At 38.0% G+C, this 13,465-nt stretch overlaps 4 protein-coding genes across 8 annotated transcripts; 2 read left to right on the forward strand and 2 right to left on the reverse strand.

Annotated features, from left to right (window-relative positions):
* The first annotated feature begins 425 nt into the window (after positions 1 to 425).
* On the forward strand, positions 426 to 5,806 carry LOC106656263 (ornithine decarboxylase 2-like). Its single transcript, XM_014377112.2, has 8 exons — positions 426 to 826; positions 1,199 to 1,275; positions 1,366 to 1,538; positions 2,212 to 2,512; positions 4,286 to 4,531; positions 4,995 to 5,215; positions 5,460 to 5,551; positions 5,624 to 5,806. The coding sequence occupies exons 1-7, from the start codon at positions 631 to 633 to the stop codon at positions 5,527 to 5,529; spliced, it is 1,284 nt and encodes a 427-aa protein (XP_014232598.1). The 5' UTR covers positions 426 to 630; the 3' UTR covers positions 5,530 to 5,551; positions 5,624 to 5,806.
* LOC106656264 (lipase member H-like) lies at positions 5,636 to 7,638 on the reverse strand. Its single transcript, XM_014377113.2, has 7 exons — positions 7,518 to 7,638; positions 7,307 to 7,376; positions 7,080 to 7,231; positions 6,684 to 6,926; positions 6,404 to 6,607; positions 6,157 to 6,316; positions 5,636 to 5,908 (listed from the first exon to the last, which is right to left on the reverse strand). Exons 1-7 carry the CDS (start codon positions 7,615 to 7,617, stop codon positions 5,842 to 5,844), a joined length of 996 nt encoding a protein of 331 aa, XP_014232599.1. The 5' UTR covers positions 7,618 to 7,638; the 3' UTR covers positions 5,636 to 5,841.
* A 68-nt stretch (positions 7,639 to 7,706) lies between these two features.
* Positions 7,707 to 11,596, reverse strand: LOC106656262 (dipeptidase 1-like). Of its 2 annotated transcripts, none has more exons than XM_014377111.2 (11): positions 11,407 to 11,596; positions 10,748 to 10,871; positions 10,518 to 10,680; positions 10,171 to 10,451; positions 10,019 to 10,076; positions 9,741 to 9,917; positions 9,556 to 9,646; positions 9,402 to 9,477; positions 9,167 to 9,317; positions 8,969 to 9,084; positions 7,707 to 8,334 (listed from the first exon to the last, which is right to left on the reverse strand). In XM_014377111.2, the coding sequence occupies exons 1-11, from the start codon at positions 11,417 to 11,419 to the stop codon at positions 8,319 to 8,321; spliced, it is 1,266 nt and encodes a 421-aa protein (XP_014232597.1). In that variant the 5' UTR covers positions 11,420 to 11,596; the 3' UTR covers positions 7,707 to 8,318. The 2 variants fall into 2 exon arrangements, with proteins under 2 accessions (XP_014232597.1, XP_014232596.1); XM_014377110.2 differs by lacking the exon at positions 11,407 to 11,596 and adding an exon at positions 11,001 to 11,144.
* LOC106656266 (homologous-pairing protein 2 homolog) lies at positions 11,182 to 13,260 on the forward strand. 4 transcript variants are annotated; one of them, XM_014377115.2, is made up of 3 exons: positions 11,182 to 11,270; positions 12,288 to 12,449; positions 12,522 to 13,260. In XM_014377115.2, exons 2-3 carry the CDS (start codon positions 12,294 to 12,296, stop codon positions 12,963 to 12,965), a joined length of 600 nt encoding a protein of 199 aa, XP_014232601.1. In that variant the 5' UTR covers positions 11,182 to 11,270; positions 12,288 to 12,293; the 3' UTR covers positions 12,966 to 13,260. The 4 variants fall into 4 exon arrangements, with proteins under 4 accessions (XP_014232601.1, XP_014232600.1, XP_014232602.1 ...); XM_014377114.2 differs by lacking the exon at positions 11,182 to 11,270 and adding an exon at positions 11,867 to 12,111; XM_014377116.2 differs by lacking the exon at positions 11,182 to 11,270 and adding an exon at positions 12,069 to 12,158.
* The last annotated feature ends 205 nt before the right edge of the window (positions 13,261 to 13,465 follow it).

A 13,465-nucleotide genomic window follows, 5' to 3' on the forward strand; every position in this document is an offset into this window, starting at 1 on the left:
TTGGAGCACAATTGTAACCCGCTTACGATGGAGTCGGTCAAAATAAAAAAATAAAACTCTCTTTTGATTTCAATTAAAAAAAGTCAATCATAAATGTCATTGTACTTTGAAACGATAAAGGCTTTACCTCCTGTATAGGTAGTTGATCATTTAGCATAAGCGATGAACAAGCAATAACGTAAAATTGATTATAAATTAATCATTGATACTGCTTACGACGATATCATGCGTCCACGAGCGTTACAAACGCTCTCCGTAAATGTGTTGATTTTTCGATGTTCGCGGAATACACATACACACACGCGCTCGCACACTTGCATACATTACCAATATAGCAACAAAAAATATACGTACACACGCGCGGCGGCTTATCGTGGAAACTCGTGGGCGCGCTCCGCGTTCGCGCCTATAAGATCCTATAAATGCCAAACCTCCGCGAAGCTCAAGTGCAAATTCTGTTACGACCGCGTGGTGCTTACACTGCTTTAGAAAACACACCTCGCGGACCCGCTTCGTTAACCGCTCGTTTTACAATTTTACTAAAGTTTTTGTTTTTGCTGCTACTACTGCTGCCGTACGGTCGGTCGATTTTTTTGAATTTTTCAACGAAAAATACACACAAGTGCCAAGATGACTCTTTCGTTGCTGCCCCACGATTTCGACGACATCCGTATTTTCGACGACAAACTCGATGATCTGGAGATCATGAGGAAAATCATCGCCCTGGAGAATCTCGAGGATCCCTTCCATCTTCTGGATGTCGGAGATGTTGTGAGGAAGCATCGAGTTTGGGTGGATAAAATTCCCAGAGTGGTGCCTCATTACGGTGCGATATTTCATTTAAATAAAATTATTCAATAACAGTGAAAATAGTGAAGTTTCAAAGTTTTTTAATGTGACTGTGCGCTAAATACAAAAAAAAGTCTTGAGAAAATTTCAGAGCCCGGGTAAAACGGAAAATTTCATAATGTACACTATAATTTCTGGAAAAAATTCAATATAATTTTAATTTTCATCCAAGCTTCGGGAACCCCTTGGCTCAATTTAATTTAAATTAATTAAAATTTCAACAACAAAAAATCCTTTGGCTGTATTTGATTTAGTATTGTTTTGCTGAAAAAAACTTCATTTCTTTCTTTATTGACATATTTTTAACAATCCAAAAAGAACAATTAATAATGAAGAGTTGAATTCACAGCTGTAAAATGCAATCCGAATCCAACTGTTATCAAAACTTTGGCATCATTGGGATCTCACTTTGATTGTGCTTCCAAGGTAAAGCATGCTCTACTTGCAGATACAATAAAGTTAACAGAAAAGTACAATGACTTTTTTCAAATCGATTGTTATTTGTTTTATTTGCAGAACGAAATCGTTACTGTTTTGGCTTACGGTGTTCATCCGGACAGAATAATCTTTGCTAACCCGGTGAAGACTCCATCGCAAATCAAGTATGCTCAAAAAGTCGGAGTATCAAAAATGACAGCTGACAGCATGTGGGAATTGAGAAAAATCAAGGAATTCTACCCAGAAGCCAAGTAATTATTTGAATCATTATAACATTTCCAGTCCCCAAACATTTTACAATTATACTCGAATTTACTATGCACGAAACAAAAATATTGAGCTAATGACATTTAAACTGAACTTTTTGGATGACATAATTAATCTAGCGGTGTTAAAAGTAAGCTCATAATTCATTCAATGTATATATATCATTTACATCACACGAGATAAAATTCTGATGTAAGCCTGTGTTTTCCCTCGAAAATAGAACTTGAATCATTTAAAGATTTGGAAGTAAATAATCTTATCAATGTACGATTTCAAGTTGAGACACTTGAAATGATATTAAATCAGCAAGTCTTTAATTAAACGATCGCATGGAAATCGATTCACCGATTGGTTTCGCGCTCAGCATCCGTCGTTAGTTTTACTTTGTTTTTTCGATAGACCTTGAATACGCCTAACAAATAGTTTAATTACGTAACAAGCCGCGTCGAGATGTGTCACATAAAAAGACTGCAAAACGACCTAAATTGCTACTCGTTCGCGAGTCTATGCTCACGAAATAATGAACTTTTAATTGGCCGTGCGATTTCAAGGACACCGATCGATCGATTGAAAATTTACACACTCGTAAATTATCCTTCGCTCTTGAAGTAAGTAGTGCAACTTGACGAACGCGAAATTTTTTACGCTTGTCCACAGGGTCGTGATTCGTTTCCGCTGCGACGCCGCCCTGTCCGACGCCTACCTCGGCCTGAAGTACGGCTGCGACCCGGGCGAGGAGGCCGAGCGCCTGATCCGCGGCTGCCGCGAGCTCGGCCTCGAGCTGCACGGCTTCAGCTTCCACGTGGGCAGCCCCTGCGGCGAGGTGGCCGCCCTCAGCCGCGGCATCGGCATCTCGCGCTACCTCATCGACGTGGCCCACTCGTACGGCCTCTACGACGTCCAGCTGATCGACATCGGTGGCGGCATCCCCGGGGACAGCGAGTTCGTCCTCGACGAGGTATGGGACCACTTCACGCATCTCGAGCGCTCCTTTATGTTCAAGCATATGCTCTTCAATTATCGCCACCTCATATTCTGGCTGCCCGATTATTACCGCACCCACTGGACCAACTATAAACGAGTCAAAAAGGTCACCTGGAAGCACACCACCACGTCCACCACGACTCAGCGCCTCGCTCTGCCGTGGCGACCTTAAGTGCGTTATTACCCTTCCACAGGACTGCCCCCACACCCATACCTCACGAACGGGCTCTTTTTATTGCTAGGCACGTGCAGTTTTTTACGATGCGCAATAGGCGTGGATCGTTTCGATTTTACAAAGCAAATACTTAGCATTAGTTTTTAAGCTCACGGATGCCGTGTGTTGTTATCTATGATACTCGGTCGATTGCGCGGGACTTTCCGGAATAATTTGACTTTTTTTGCAAACTTTGGAGCTTCGAGTGACTGTTTTTTTTGTTGTTGTTTTATTTTCTGAAGGAAATTAATGAGTTTGTGGCGGGCTTCTAACTTAACCCGAGATTCTCGCTCTCGAATCGACGCCGAATTCCTCTCTTCTTTTTGCCCTCGAAAACACAGAGAGACGAGATAGTGCTGGGGAGCTACTTCCCTGACTTCCGTGTGTCCTTTTAAATTAATGGGGTAGATTTACGCGTGGTGCACGTCAGCGAAAAAAAAAATAAACAAACAAAAAAAAAGATACGACTATAAACTTAGATAGTTGATAAAATAGATGACTTCTTGATTAAACGCCGCTTGTTTAGACGATAAGTTTAGATTGCTTTTTTTATGAACTTCTAGTGGAAAATAAAAACAAATGAATGATACTTCGGTGAATGACCTGCGTGAGTTTAGCCGAGCGCGTATTCTATGAGCAATATCCATGACAAATAGATGTTTTCGATCGAAAATCGCGTTTAATGCGATGTATCGTGTTCCGTCCAGCTGAGTATTATTATTAGTACTAAAATTCCTATAGGAGTTAAAAAAAGTGTGTTAAAGTAAAAAATCTACCAATGGAATCTCATTAGCGAATGTTACAATTATTAATTATTGTAATGAAAATGCACAAATAAAAGTAATAATGTAATCGTTTAATTATCTGGTCTCTTTCTTTGATACGTGTTAGATGTTTTATAATCAAATCGTGGCTAACAAATTTTTTGAAATACATGATGAAATCTAATCGATTAACATTACATTTAAAGTATTCTTGCAAAGAATAATAGAATTTCTGATTAATTATTATGCAAATAGAAAGCAAATTGTTAGAAAAAATTATCCCTGATATCCAGGTAAGAGAAAGAAGGTTATTACGTAAAATGCCTAAAATTTAAATATTTGCGCACTGCACTTGAAAAATGAGCTTTTTCACTGAATAATTCACTCGAAAGATTAACGTTATAATTATTCAATTCTTCTACAGTATCGCTCTTTGTTTCAACAGCCAAATGAACCGAAACAAATTTTATTAAAAATAACATACTCAGCACCTGCTATTTTTGCACCATTATTATTAATACCCTTACGAATCTCAAATCTTAATTAACAAGATTTTTTTTTAACGTATACAATTAAGCCCTCGGGCTGTATGCAAAACAATGCACAATAGCAGCATGTTCAGCGAGCACGAATGTAGCGGAATGAAAAATAACGATAATAATAATAATAATAATACTTAACAAGCTTGTTTGCATGAAGTTTAACATTTATACACGAAATTGTATACGAAAAATTTTACAAGACTTTTCCGAATTTTTATTGTCCGCAGTTCGCCGACGTTATCAACGAGGCAGTGGCGGATATCGATCCGTCGATACGTATAATCAGCGAGCCCGGCAGATATTACGTGACATCGGCAATCAAGGCGGCGGCTTATGTGCACGGCAAGAACGTCGTCGTTGGCGAAGACGGCACGGAGAGATACAATTACTACGTCAACGACGGCGTGTACGGCTCGTTCTTCGACGAGGCGCTCCAGCTCTACCACAGGCTGCCCAAAGGCTCCCTCGCCCCGGTAAAATCGAACGAATTCACATTGCCACCTGCTTTTTTCCCTCGGACATAAGGCGTTCAAATTGAAGCACAACGCCGTGCGCCGCAAGACGATCGAGCTGCGAACTATAATTTTTAATTGTACATTTTTATTGGCGTTTCAATTGCGTACAGCTCGCTGCTCGAATTGAATGAGAAAGCGAGACGTGCGATGCAGAATTTGATCCGATTATCGCGCGCGAAACGTGCGCCCATTGAATTATGCTTCTTGATACGAGATACATCTGCCCCCCTATACGTGAGTGACCTTAAAAAATAGAAGCATAACTCGATTTGCACGCACACGAGACGCGCGTACAGATTCGCGCTCGATCTCCTACCAACAGCCAACACGCTCGACACGCGAGTATTCACGCGCGCACCTCGAAACTTTTTCCAATCCCAATTAAAACTATAAATATTGCTATTTTCTCGCTGCGCTGCAGAACCAGGCGGAAAACGAGAAAAAAGAGGTGCACTTGTCGACGCTGTGGGGGCCGACCTGCGACTCTTTCGACTGCATAGCCAAGGACGTTTATTTGCCCGAGTTTCAAATCGACGACTGGATCTACTGGGAAAATATGGGCGCCTACACGTCTTGTTTGGCTTCGGGCTTCAATGGCTGCCCTACACCCACGATATTCCCATTCATGCGCAGGAGCGATTGGTAATTTTCAACCAGTACACATTTTCACCTAGGACGAGTCTTTGCCTTTTTGTTATTCTTCGGGCTTACGCCAGAGCAGCGATTTAAACGTTCTGCCCCGATATGAGTATATAGCTTTAAACGATTATACATTTTTTTTTATTTTCTTTCTATTTTCTCGCACTCGGTCGAGCGTTCCTTGATCGCGTTAGTTTTCACTAGTTTTGCTCTGTTTTCTTTTACAAATCAGATTTTGTTTTTACAGGGACTCGTTCTGCGCTGAAATCAATCTACAAAAGGACGAGCAAGTCACGAACGACTCGGACGACGACTAGAGTATCTGGAATAATGACAGCTGTGAGTTTGCGAAACTTTTCATGTCTATTACAGATTTCAATTGAATGATAAATTACAATGTTTTGTTTGCAGAACCAGGCCAAGTAGCATTATGAATTAGATTTTATTTAATTACGTCAACTCTTCCCCTGCCATATATAGATGAATTAATTTAGACTGTTTTGATTGCAACGATTTCAAATTCGTAACAGTGAAATAGTTACGCATGTAAAGTATTATACAACTTAGGATAAATAAAATATTATATTATAGGAATCTTCATCTCTTGTGATTTAATACCCTTTTAATCCTTATATTCCATTCAATCCTCTTCCATAATACACGTCTGCATTTGTTTGAAAGTAAAACGTTCCAGTTCTGTAATAAAAATAATATCTCGCATTAAAACTTTACGAGAAGATAAATAATTACCAATTAAAATAATTTTGAATTGAATGCAAACTTGTCGCTTTTGATTCAAGCATCCATTGATCGTAACGAAATGACAAGATTGTGCTCACATTCACGCACGAGCACTCTTAAAAAACCCGTGCACTCGGAATTAATTTATCAAACACGTCTGTCAAGCACGCGAGCTCAATTCATTCGTTAGGTAAAATACCTACACGTTCGGTGGTAGAGAGTATCCAAAGTGAACGACTCTGTTTCCCTTGCACGAGCCTACGATGAATTTACTGTAAGATTCGCACTCGAGGGCCGGGAAAGACGTATTGCGGTTGACGGATTCGGCATAGAAACGCCACGATCTCCAGTGACTGCAAAATTCTGCAATTCGAGCCAAGCAATATTATGAGAAAGTTGCGAGAGTGGACTTTGGAGTAGATAAGATTTTTATGCAAATTCGTCATATACCTTTGGAAGTTTTAAATCCTCCGAAAGTAGGACAGCCCGGCTGAGGTCTGTATCCGCCGTTGGCGAAAAAGTCGACGCTGCCGGTGCTCGGTAGGGCCCCATAAACCCCGCCGTCCGTGTGCACCACGTCGACCTGTCTGCCGCTCTTCTCGTTTATATGCTCGGCGCCGAACTGATAAAACATCGGGTTCGCCGGGTCCAGACCTGCGACAACATTTTTCACGGGTGTATTCAGCAATTTGTCTTATATAAAAAAAAATAATGACGTCGTGCGATATACCCGTGACTCTCGGAATGACGAAGTCGAGATATCGACCGAGAAAACCGGCTATCTGGCCGCCGAGCGAGTGACCGATGACGTGCAGCGTATTGACGTTCAATCCCGCTGACACCAACTTCCCCAGAGCTTCGGCGGTGTACTTGGAAACATCCTCGGTAGACAGTGCCACTCCGACGTAGTTACCGAAGGCGACTGCACTCCAATCTAGTACGACTATATTGTCGCTGGCTCGTTGCAGGTACGCTTCGAATACAAAGCGCAAACTTTGAATATTAGCTCTCGTTCGCCCGAGTCGTATATATATGTGTACTATGTATACGTGTATCACTCGAGTGCGCGTAAAATTGAAATCACTCATCTGCGATGAATTTATTGTACTATATAATACACCCGTACCTGTCACGATGGTCTGGACGCTCTCGTTGCTCGGGTGCTCCTCGTAGCCGTGGATGTAGAGGACGAAGGGCTTCTGCTGGTCGATGGACCCGAGCACGTCCGACGTCTGGTCGAGGGAAAAACTCCGATCTCCCAACTCTTGTAATGGAAAGCTGTAAAGCGGGACGTGATTACGCTCGTTTCGAACGCGAGATGAAATTAATCGTGTAAAACAACTGAGCACTAACCCGGTGTAATGACGAAATCGTAAATCCTTCAAGCCGTTGGCAACTTTTTTGGAGTCGTAAAATATCGACGCTGCTCGCGCACGCACATGAAATCAAATCGAAACGAAAAAACAACGTAAGCACTTTTTCACCAACTAACTCGGTTCTATGTAGAATGTCAGATTTTTTTTTCTATTTTCTTTGAACAAAACGAATTTGACCTGATGCTTACCTAGTATGCTACGAACGGAAAACGAATCGCTAGTATTGACACTCAACGCAACGAATGTAACGAAGACGCAGCTCCAAAACGCACATTTACAAGTATGCATTATTAAACGGACTATTTACATGTGCGAGAATACGGCGATGAAGAGAGCGTGCAAGAGAAAAGAAGAGTAAAAAAAAAATAACAAGTTTATTCGCTGCAAAATGCTTTTCAAAGTTTATTGTTTCAGGTCCACGAGATTGTGTACATAAAATGCATCGTGCTTATGACGTTTTCATTATACAACACTTGATTCGATTAAATGTTCCGTGCAAAACTCCTCGGGGGGAAAAAATCGTACGCTGTATCCACGTTTATTCTTGCTATACGCCGGTTATAATTAAAACTACAAAAATGTGCCACTTGGCAACGACACTGAACAATTTTACCGATGATTAATTTATATTAAGTCAATGAGAGCCATTTTCGGCACTCGCGAAACCAATTCGTCTGTACACGCTTCGGGCTCCGCGCACTGTTTTGAATAAAGTCGACGACTGAGAAAAGAAGTTACAATTTAGAAATCGGAGAAACGTCAAAACGCTGCTGCTGTAGTTTGATTGCGAGCTGATTTCGTACTGATTACGTCATTGCGCTATTGGCCATATTAATAGGCCAAGTAGCATTGATGAGGTGAACCTATACATTCTGAATTCTGCAAAAATTTCAAGGTCTTCGGGTCAACGCCAATTTATTTTTATCTCTTTTAATATTTGTTCTCGGTACGCCAACTCTTATGCATCTTGTTTATTCAACATATTTTGTTTATTGATCCGTCCATCTGCAAAAAGTTTTAAGAATTAAATTTTACTTTTAATTGTAGTAAATTATAACTATTTTATTGTGCTTTAAATAGTCGGCCAATGACCCATTTTTATCCGTTAAATTAAAATTGAATCACTGATATAAATTTTGTATTATCAAAAAGTTCCGTAAAAGTACGATCACCCCTCAGCTACCGACTAGCGCAATCATTATATTTCAATACATAATTATTTCAAGAAAAAGTTTGACATACATTTTCAGACATGTATCGTGATTTACGCTACAGAAACTCTCTAATACGCAAGTCGATTTTTTATCAATTTATTTATTCTTTTATCAATTTATTTTTACAAAAGTCAAGTCAATGTATTTAAGGGTAAACATAAGTGTGTAACTGAAAAATACACCTTCTTTATCAAAGAAAAATATGTCTGAAATTATTTTTTGATATTCAGCATAAAAGCTATTTACAAGATAATTTGAAATCTTACTAAAGTAACCACTGTCTAGACGTTTTATCTCAACAATTAAAAAAATTAAAATTCCAAAATTTTATGCAATTGAACTGATGTATAAGTTTAGTTTAATTGTAATTCTTTCTTTAAATTTTACAATTACTATAGGAAGATGAAATATTAATCAATACTTACTCTTGTGTTGTTTGGCATGAACCAGGGGTAAGACCTTCTTGTTTTTGAGCAAATTTCAACTCGTCAACATTTATAACATCTTCTAACGGGGTTGTTTTTGATTCTGTTTCACTAACCTGAAAAAATAAAAGTTACAATTACAATCACGTTTACAGCGCACAATTTAGCAAGTTCATTCAAGCATTTAATCATACGTACTTTCTCAACCCTCTCCAAGACTCTCAACATGTTTCGCGACGCGAGCTTTTCCAGATCATCTTTGGTCCAAGCTAATTCGTCTTCTCTGTGTTTATACAGACGATCAAATATCGCAGGGTACTTGGAAACATCTTCAAGGCCTACTGGTGGTCTAATGGTGACAAAAAAAAATTAAAAATCAATTTCGAAGGATGAATTAAAGGTAAGATTTGAATTTGTATGGCGATTTACTGACTCGGAAATTCCGTTGAAATCGGCACCAAGACCCACGTGGTCAACTCCAATTAATTCTCTTACGTAGTTGATGTGTTCTACGGTAATGAAAAATTCGATCGTAAAAAGAATAATCGTTTAAATTAATTTAAAGTTGAAAATAAAGTGATTCTTACCAACGACGTCTTCGAGAGTTGCATTTCTCGATTTGTTGCAATTGACAAAGTCATTATTGAAGTTAATCATGATAATTCCGTCATTTTTTTTCTGCAATCGAAATAATACGCAGTCGTTAATAGCATCGCGAATCTGTTTTTTTGTTGTTCAACGAATGAGCGTTTCTATGATAAGATAAACTTACCAGTTGGAGCAAAACATCATCTGGCACATTTCTATGATGATTACATATCGCATAAACTGACGAATGTGAGAACATGAGGGGGGCTTTAGTGACGTTGAGAGCCTCGCGCATCACATTATGGGAAACGTGAGATAAATCTACCACCATTCCCAAACGGTTCATCTCCAAGACGACTTTCTGCGTAGATAAAATATATTTTATCGTTTTTTTCGAAAAAAATAAGTCAGATAGCCTGACGATGATTAAATGATCGATGTTAGAAAAGCAGCGTCACTCACTTTGCCGAATTCGGTTAAATTGTGCACTGGTTTGCCGAGCGCCGGCGATGCATCTGCCCTATTGAATAACAAAGATCAAGACTCGCTTTCATTCAACCGAAATGCGCGTAAATATTGAAATTTTGTATCGGTCGGGGGAAAAAAATAAATACCATGGCGTATTGCAAGTGTGGGTCAAAGTCATGTAGCGCACTCCGAGATCGTAATAGATTCTCAAAATGGCCAGACTGGAGTCGATCGAGTGGCCTCCCTCGACTCCGATGAACGAGGCAATTTGATGTGCGTCCCAGATGTCTTGGACTTCCTTGTGATTGGTCGCCAAACGCAGTCCTTTGTACTTATTGACTAAACGTTTGATCACGTCGATTTGCCGGAGAGTCGCCGGAACTGCGTCCTTGTATTGGGTCTTGCAGTTCACGTACGCCGACCAGAACTTAAAGGAAATGAAAAATTTGACAATTAATAAGAATTCGATACGCGATGGATATATGAGGCTCACCTGCGCTCCTACGGAGCCTTTGACTAATCTTGGATAATCCGTCATGCATTCCTTGCAAGCTTTGATGCCCCACACCGGATCGTCGGTCGTATTTTTCTCAAAGTCAAACTTGGACACGTTGTTGTTAACCAATTCGTAGATGGTATTTGCCAAATCATTATGACTGAGAATAAAATATAGGATCATTTCTTTCACTTCGTTCGAGTATAAAATTTGAATTTTTTACTCACCCGTCGAATACGGGAGACGAGCGTAGCGCTGCACTTCCGCGTGGCAATTTGTCACAATCTATCGTGTCCCAGGTCACAGCAACAACGGTAGCGATGGTCACAGCGATCGCAACGAGGCTGAATACTGCGAATCACAAAAACAAGGCATAGGCGATTTTGAAAGGATAATTTAACAGCGCGATCAAAATTTGAATCGACACTCGTCGCCAAAATTCTGATCCTTATAAATTATTGTGTAGCTAATTATATTTACAAATTATTCCACGCGTGCGTTGATTACATTGCAAGGCAGGCATCGCGTCGTTTTATAATGAAAAAGTAAAAAGAACGAATAGCGAAACTCGTAGGTACACTTCAATGAGTTGGTCGCATGATACTAATGGGTCTCGTCGTTTTCTCATAGTCTTTGGTATCGTAGTTTTGAGACATCACACGCCTAATCGAGATTTGTTTACTTTCGTGGTCGTAGTTAGTGTTGTGGTCGTTACTTTTTTTTTTTCAACCGAAAACAAAATACGATACAGTAAGTACTTGTTATAATTTTTGATTTATTTAATGTACAATATTTTACTATCCTCAATGTTAATAAAAAAAATCCTTAATTATTTACTCGAAAAAATAGGCATATTTTTAAATAAATAACAAAACTTGATGCTTACAAACACGAACCATGGTGGTAATATATTTATATTATCAGTTTGTTCCTTCGGTTAACTAAGAACAAATGTTATTAAATTAAATACTCTCGGTCTTGAGATTTATATACGAAGATAAAATAAAATTTTATATTAATTCGTTGAAATTTGATTTTGTGTCGAGACTCTGTATGCGACACTTCCAGAACAAGTATCACTTAATGTTGCCGGGCGTGTTGCATTATGAGAAGCAGAATCATATTATCATTGAGATTACGAGGCTATTGCGTACAATTGAAACAATTTACGATGCTAGAAACACTTATCATTATCGCTTCTAATACTTCGTAAGACTTGATTCATCGTAAATTTTACGACGAATATTTATCTTTATGGTGTCCTTTCATTTTCAAAATAAATCAACGATGTAATTTAGAATTAGTTTGCTTATGGGTCAAAAAATGACAGTTTTAAACTCACAAGTTTTGTCAAAAATCAATTGCGAACGCACGTCTGTGCATTTTCGCGCGTATGCGCAGCTGCTTTTCGGTTATTCAAAAACAAAATACCGCATTCTACAGGCGTCAGGCTGTGACTCAGACTGCTGAAACTTCATAATATTGCGTGTGAATGTTCATCATTTTTGTCTTATATATTTAATATCGATTTCAGCAATAAACTTTTATGGAAAAAGTAGCCGTCGTAGTTCTTGAAGATATTAATATCAAAGTGAGCCAAATAATAAAACTATAATAACCTACAACTAACATCTGAGAGTAAGATATTATTTACTAACGAAAACAAAATATTAAGACATTGTAAGCGAGTAATCAAACTCGTTTCTTGATAATTCCGCCAATATTGTTGTGTCACTTGAATTAATTCACATTCATCTTTCATTGCAGGGCACAATGACTACAGAAGCTGTTCTCAATTATTTGAAAGTTCATAATAGGCCCTACAGTGCCAATGATTTGGCAAATAATCTAGATAAAGAAAAACATGGTAAATCTGCTATTCAAAAGTCCCTTGATAAATTAGTTGACAGGAAAAAAATTTTTGTCAAGGTAAACATTTTTTTTATTGGTTAATGTTTTTTATTGAAATTGTATCAATAATTTGTTCAATTATGATTTTAGACTAATGGAAAACAAAAAGTTTACTGTATCATTCAAGATTCATCTCAAAGTTTGGAAGAGCTTAAAAAGATTGAGAGAGAATTGTTAGCTCATCAAAGCGAACAAGAAAGAAAATTGCAGGAATTACAAGTTGAATACAAAAAACTAGAAAGTGCTCTTAGTTCGCTTAAATGTGGAATGACATATGAAGAAGCTCAAAAAGAAAAAGCTCGATTGACGGAGAGTAATGAAAAACTATCTGTAAAATTAGATGAATTAATGGAAGCAACAGGAACTCAAGATTTGAGTGAAGTCAAGAGGAAAGCTGAAAGTAGCCTCTCGCTTTATAATAAAGAATACTCTAAACGCAAAAGAATGTGCAATGATGTTCTAGATTGTATTTTGGAAAGTTATCCAGGAAGTAAAAAACAACTTCATGCTGAAATAGGAATTGATGCAGTATAATAATTTGTAATAAAATACCAATTTAATTATAATTTAATGATAAGCTGTAGCAAGTGTCTTGTGCTTGAAAAAAGGAAAATTTTTGTTATGTATGTTAACTTTTTTGTGGTTTTCTTAAAAATATTTAATGAATTTACTTTAGTTATATTTCACTGTACATAGAAAAATGTATATAAATAATTTGAAGATAAGTTGGTTAGTTTGTAGAAAAAACGTTGAGCTACAATTCAATACTATAAAAAAATGTATGTAAATTGAATTCATATTTAATATAAATTTTAACTTGTTCATATCACTATTATATTTTTAACTCAAATTGAATGAAACATGAGTATAAATAAAAAAATAATTTAGTATTAAAATTAATTCAGTTAACTTTGTTAAGCTACCATTTTTTTTTTACCACATATTGCACACCGTGAATAAATAAAATGTCTTTAAAAATAAACAAGTTTTCTTTAGCCAACCAAGAACCATTCAAATTAGGCGGATACGTGTGA

This window comes from Trichogramma pretiosum, unplaced genomic scaffold, assembly GCF_000599845.2.
Source record: "Trichogramma pretiosum strain Unisexual culture from Peru unplaced genomic scaffold, Tpre_2.0 scaffold72, whole genome shotgun sequence".
Classification (NCBI taxonomy): Eukaryota; Metazoa; Arthropoda; class Insecta; order Hymenoptera; family Trichogrammatidae; genus Trichogramma; species Trichogramma pretiosum.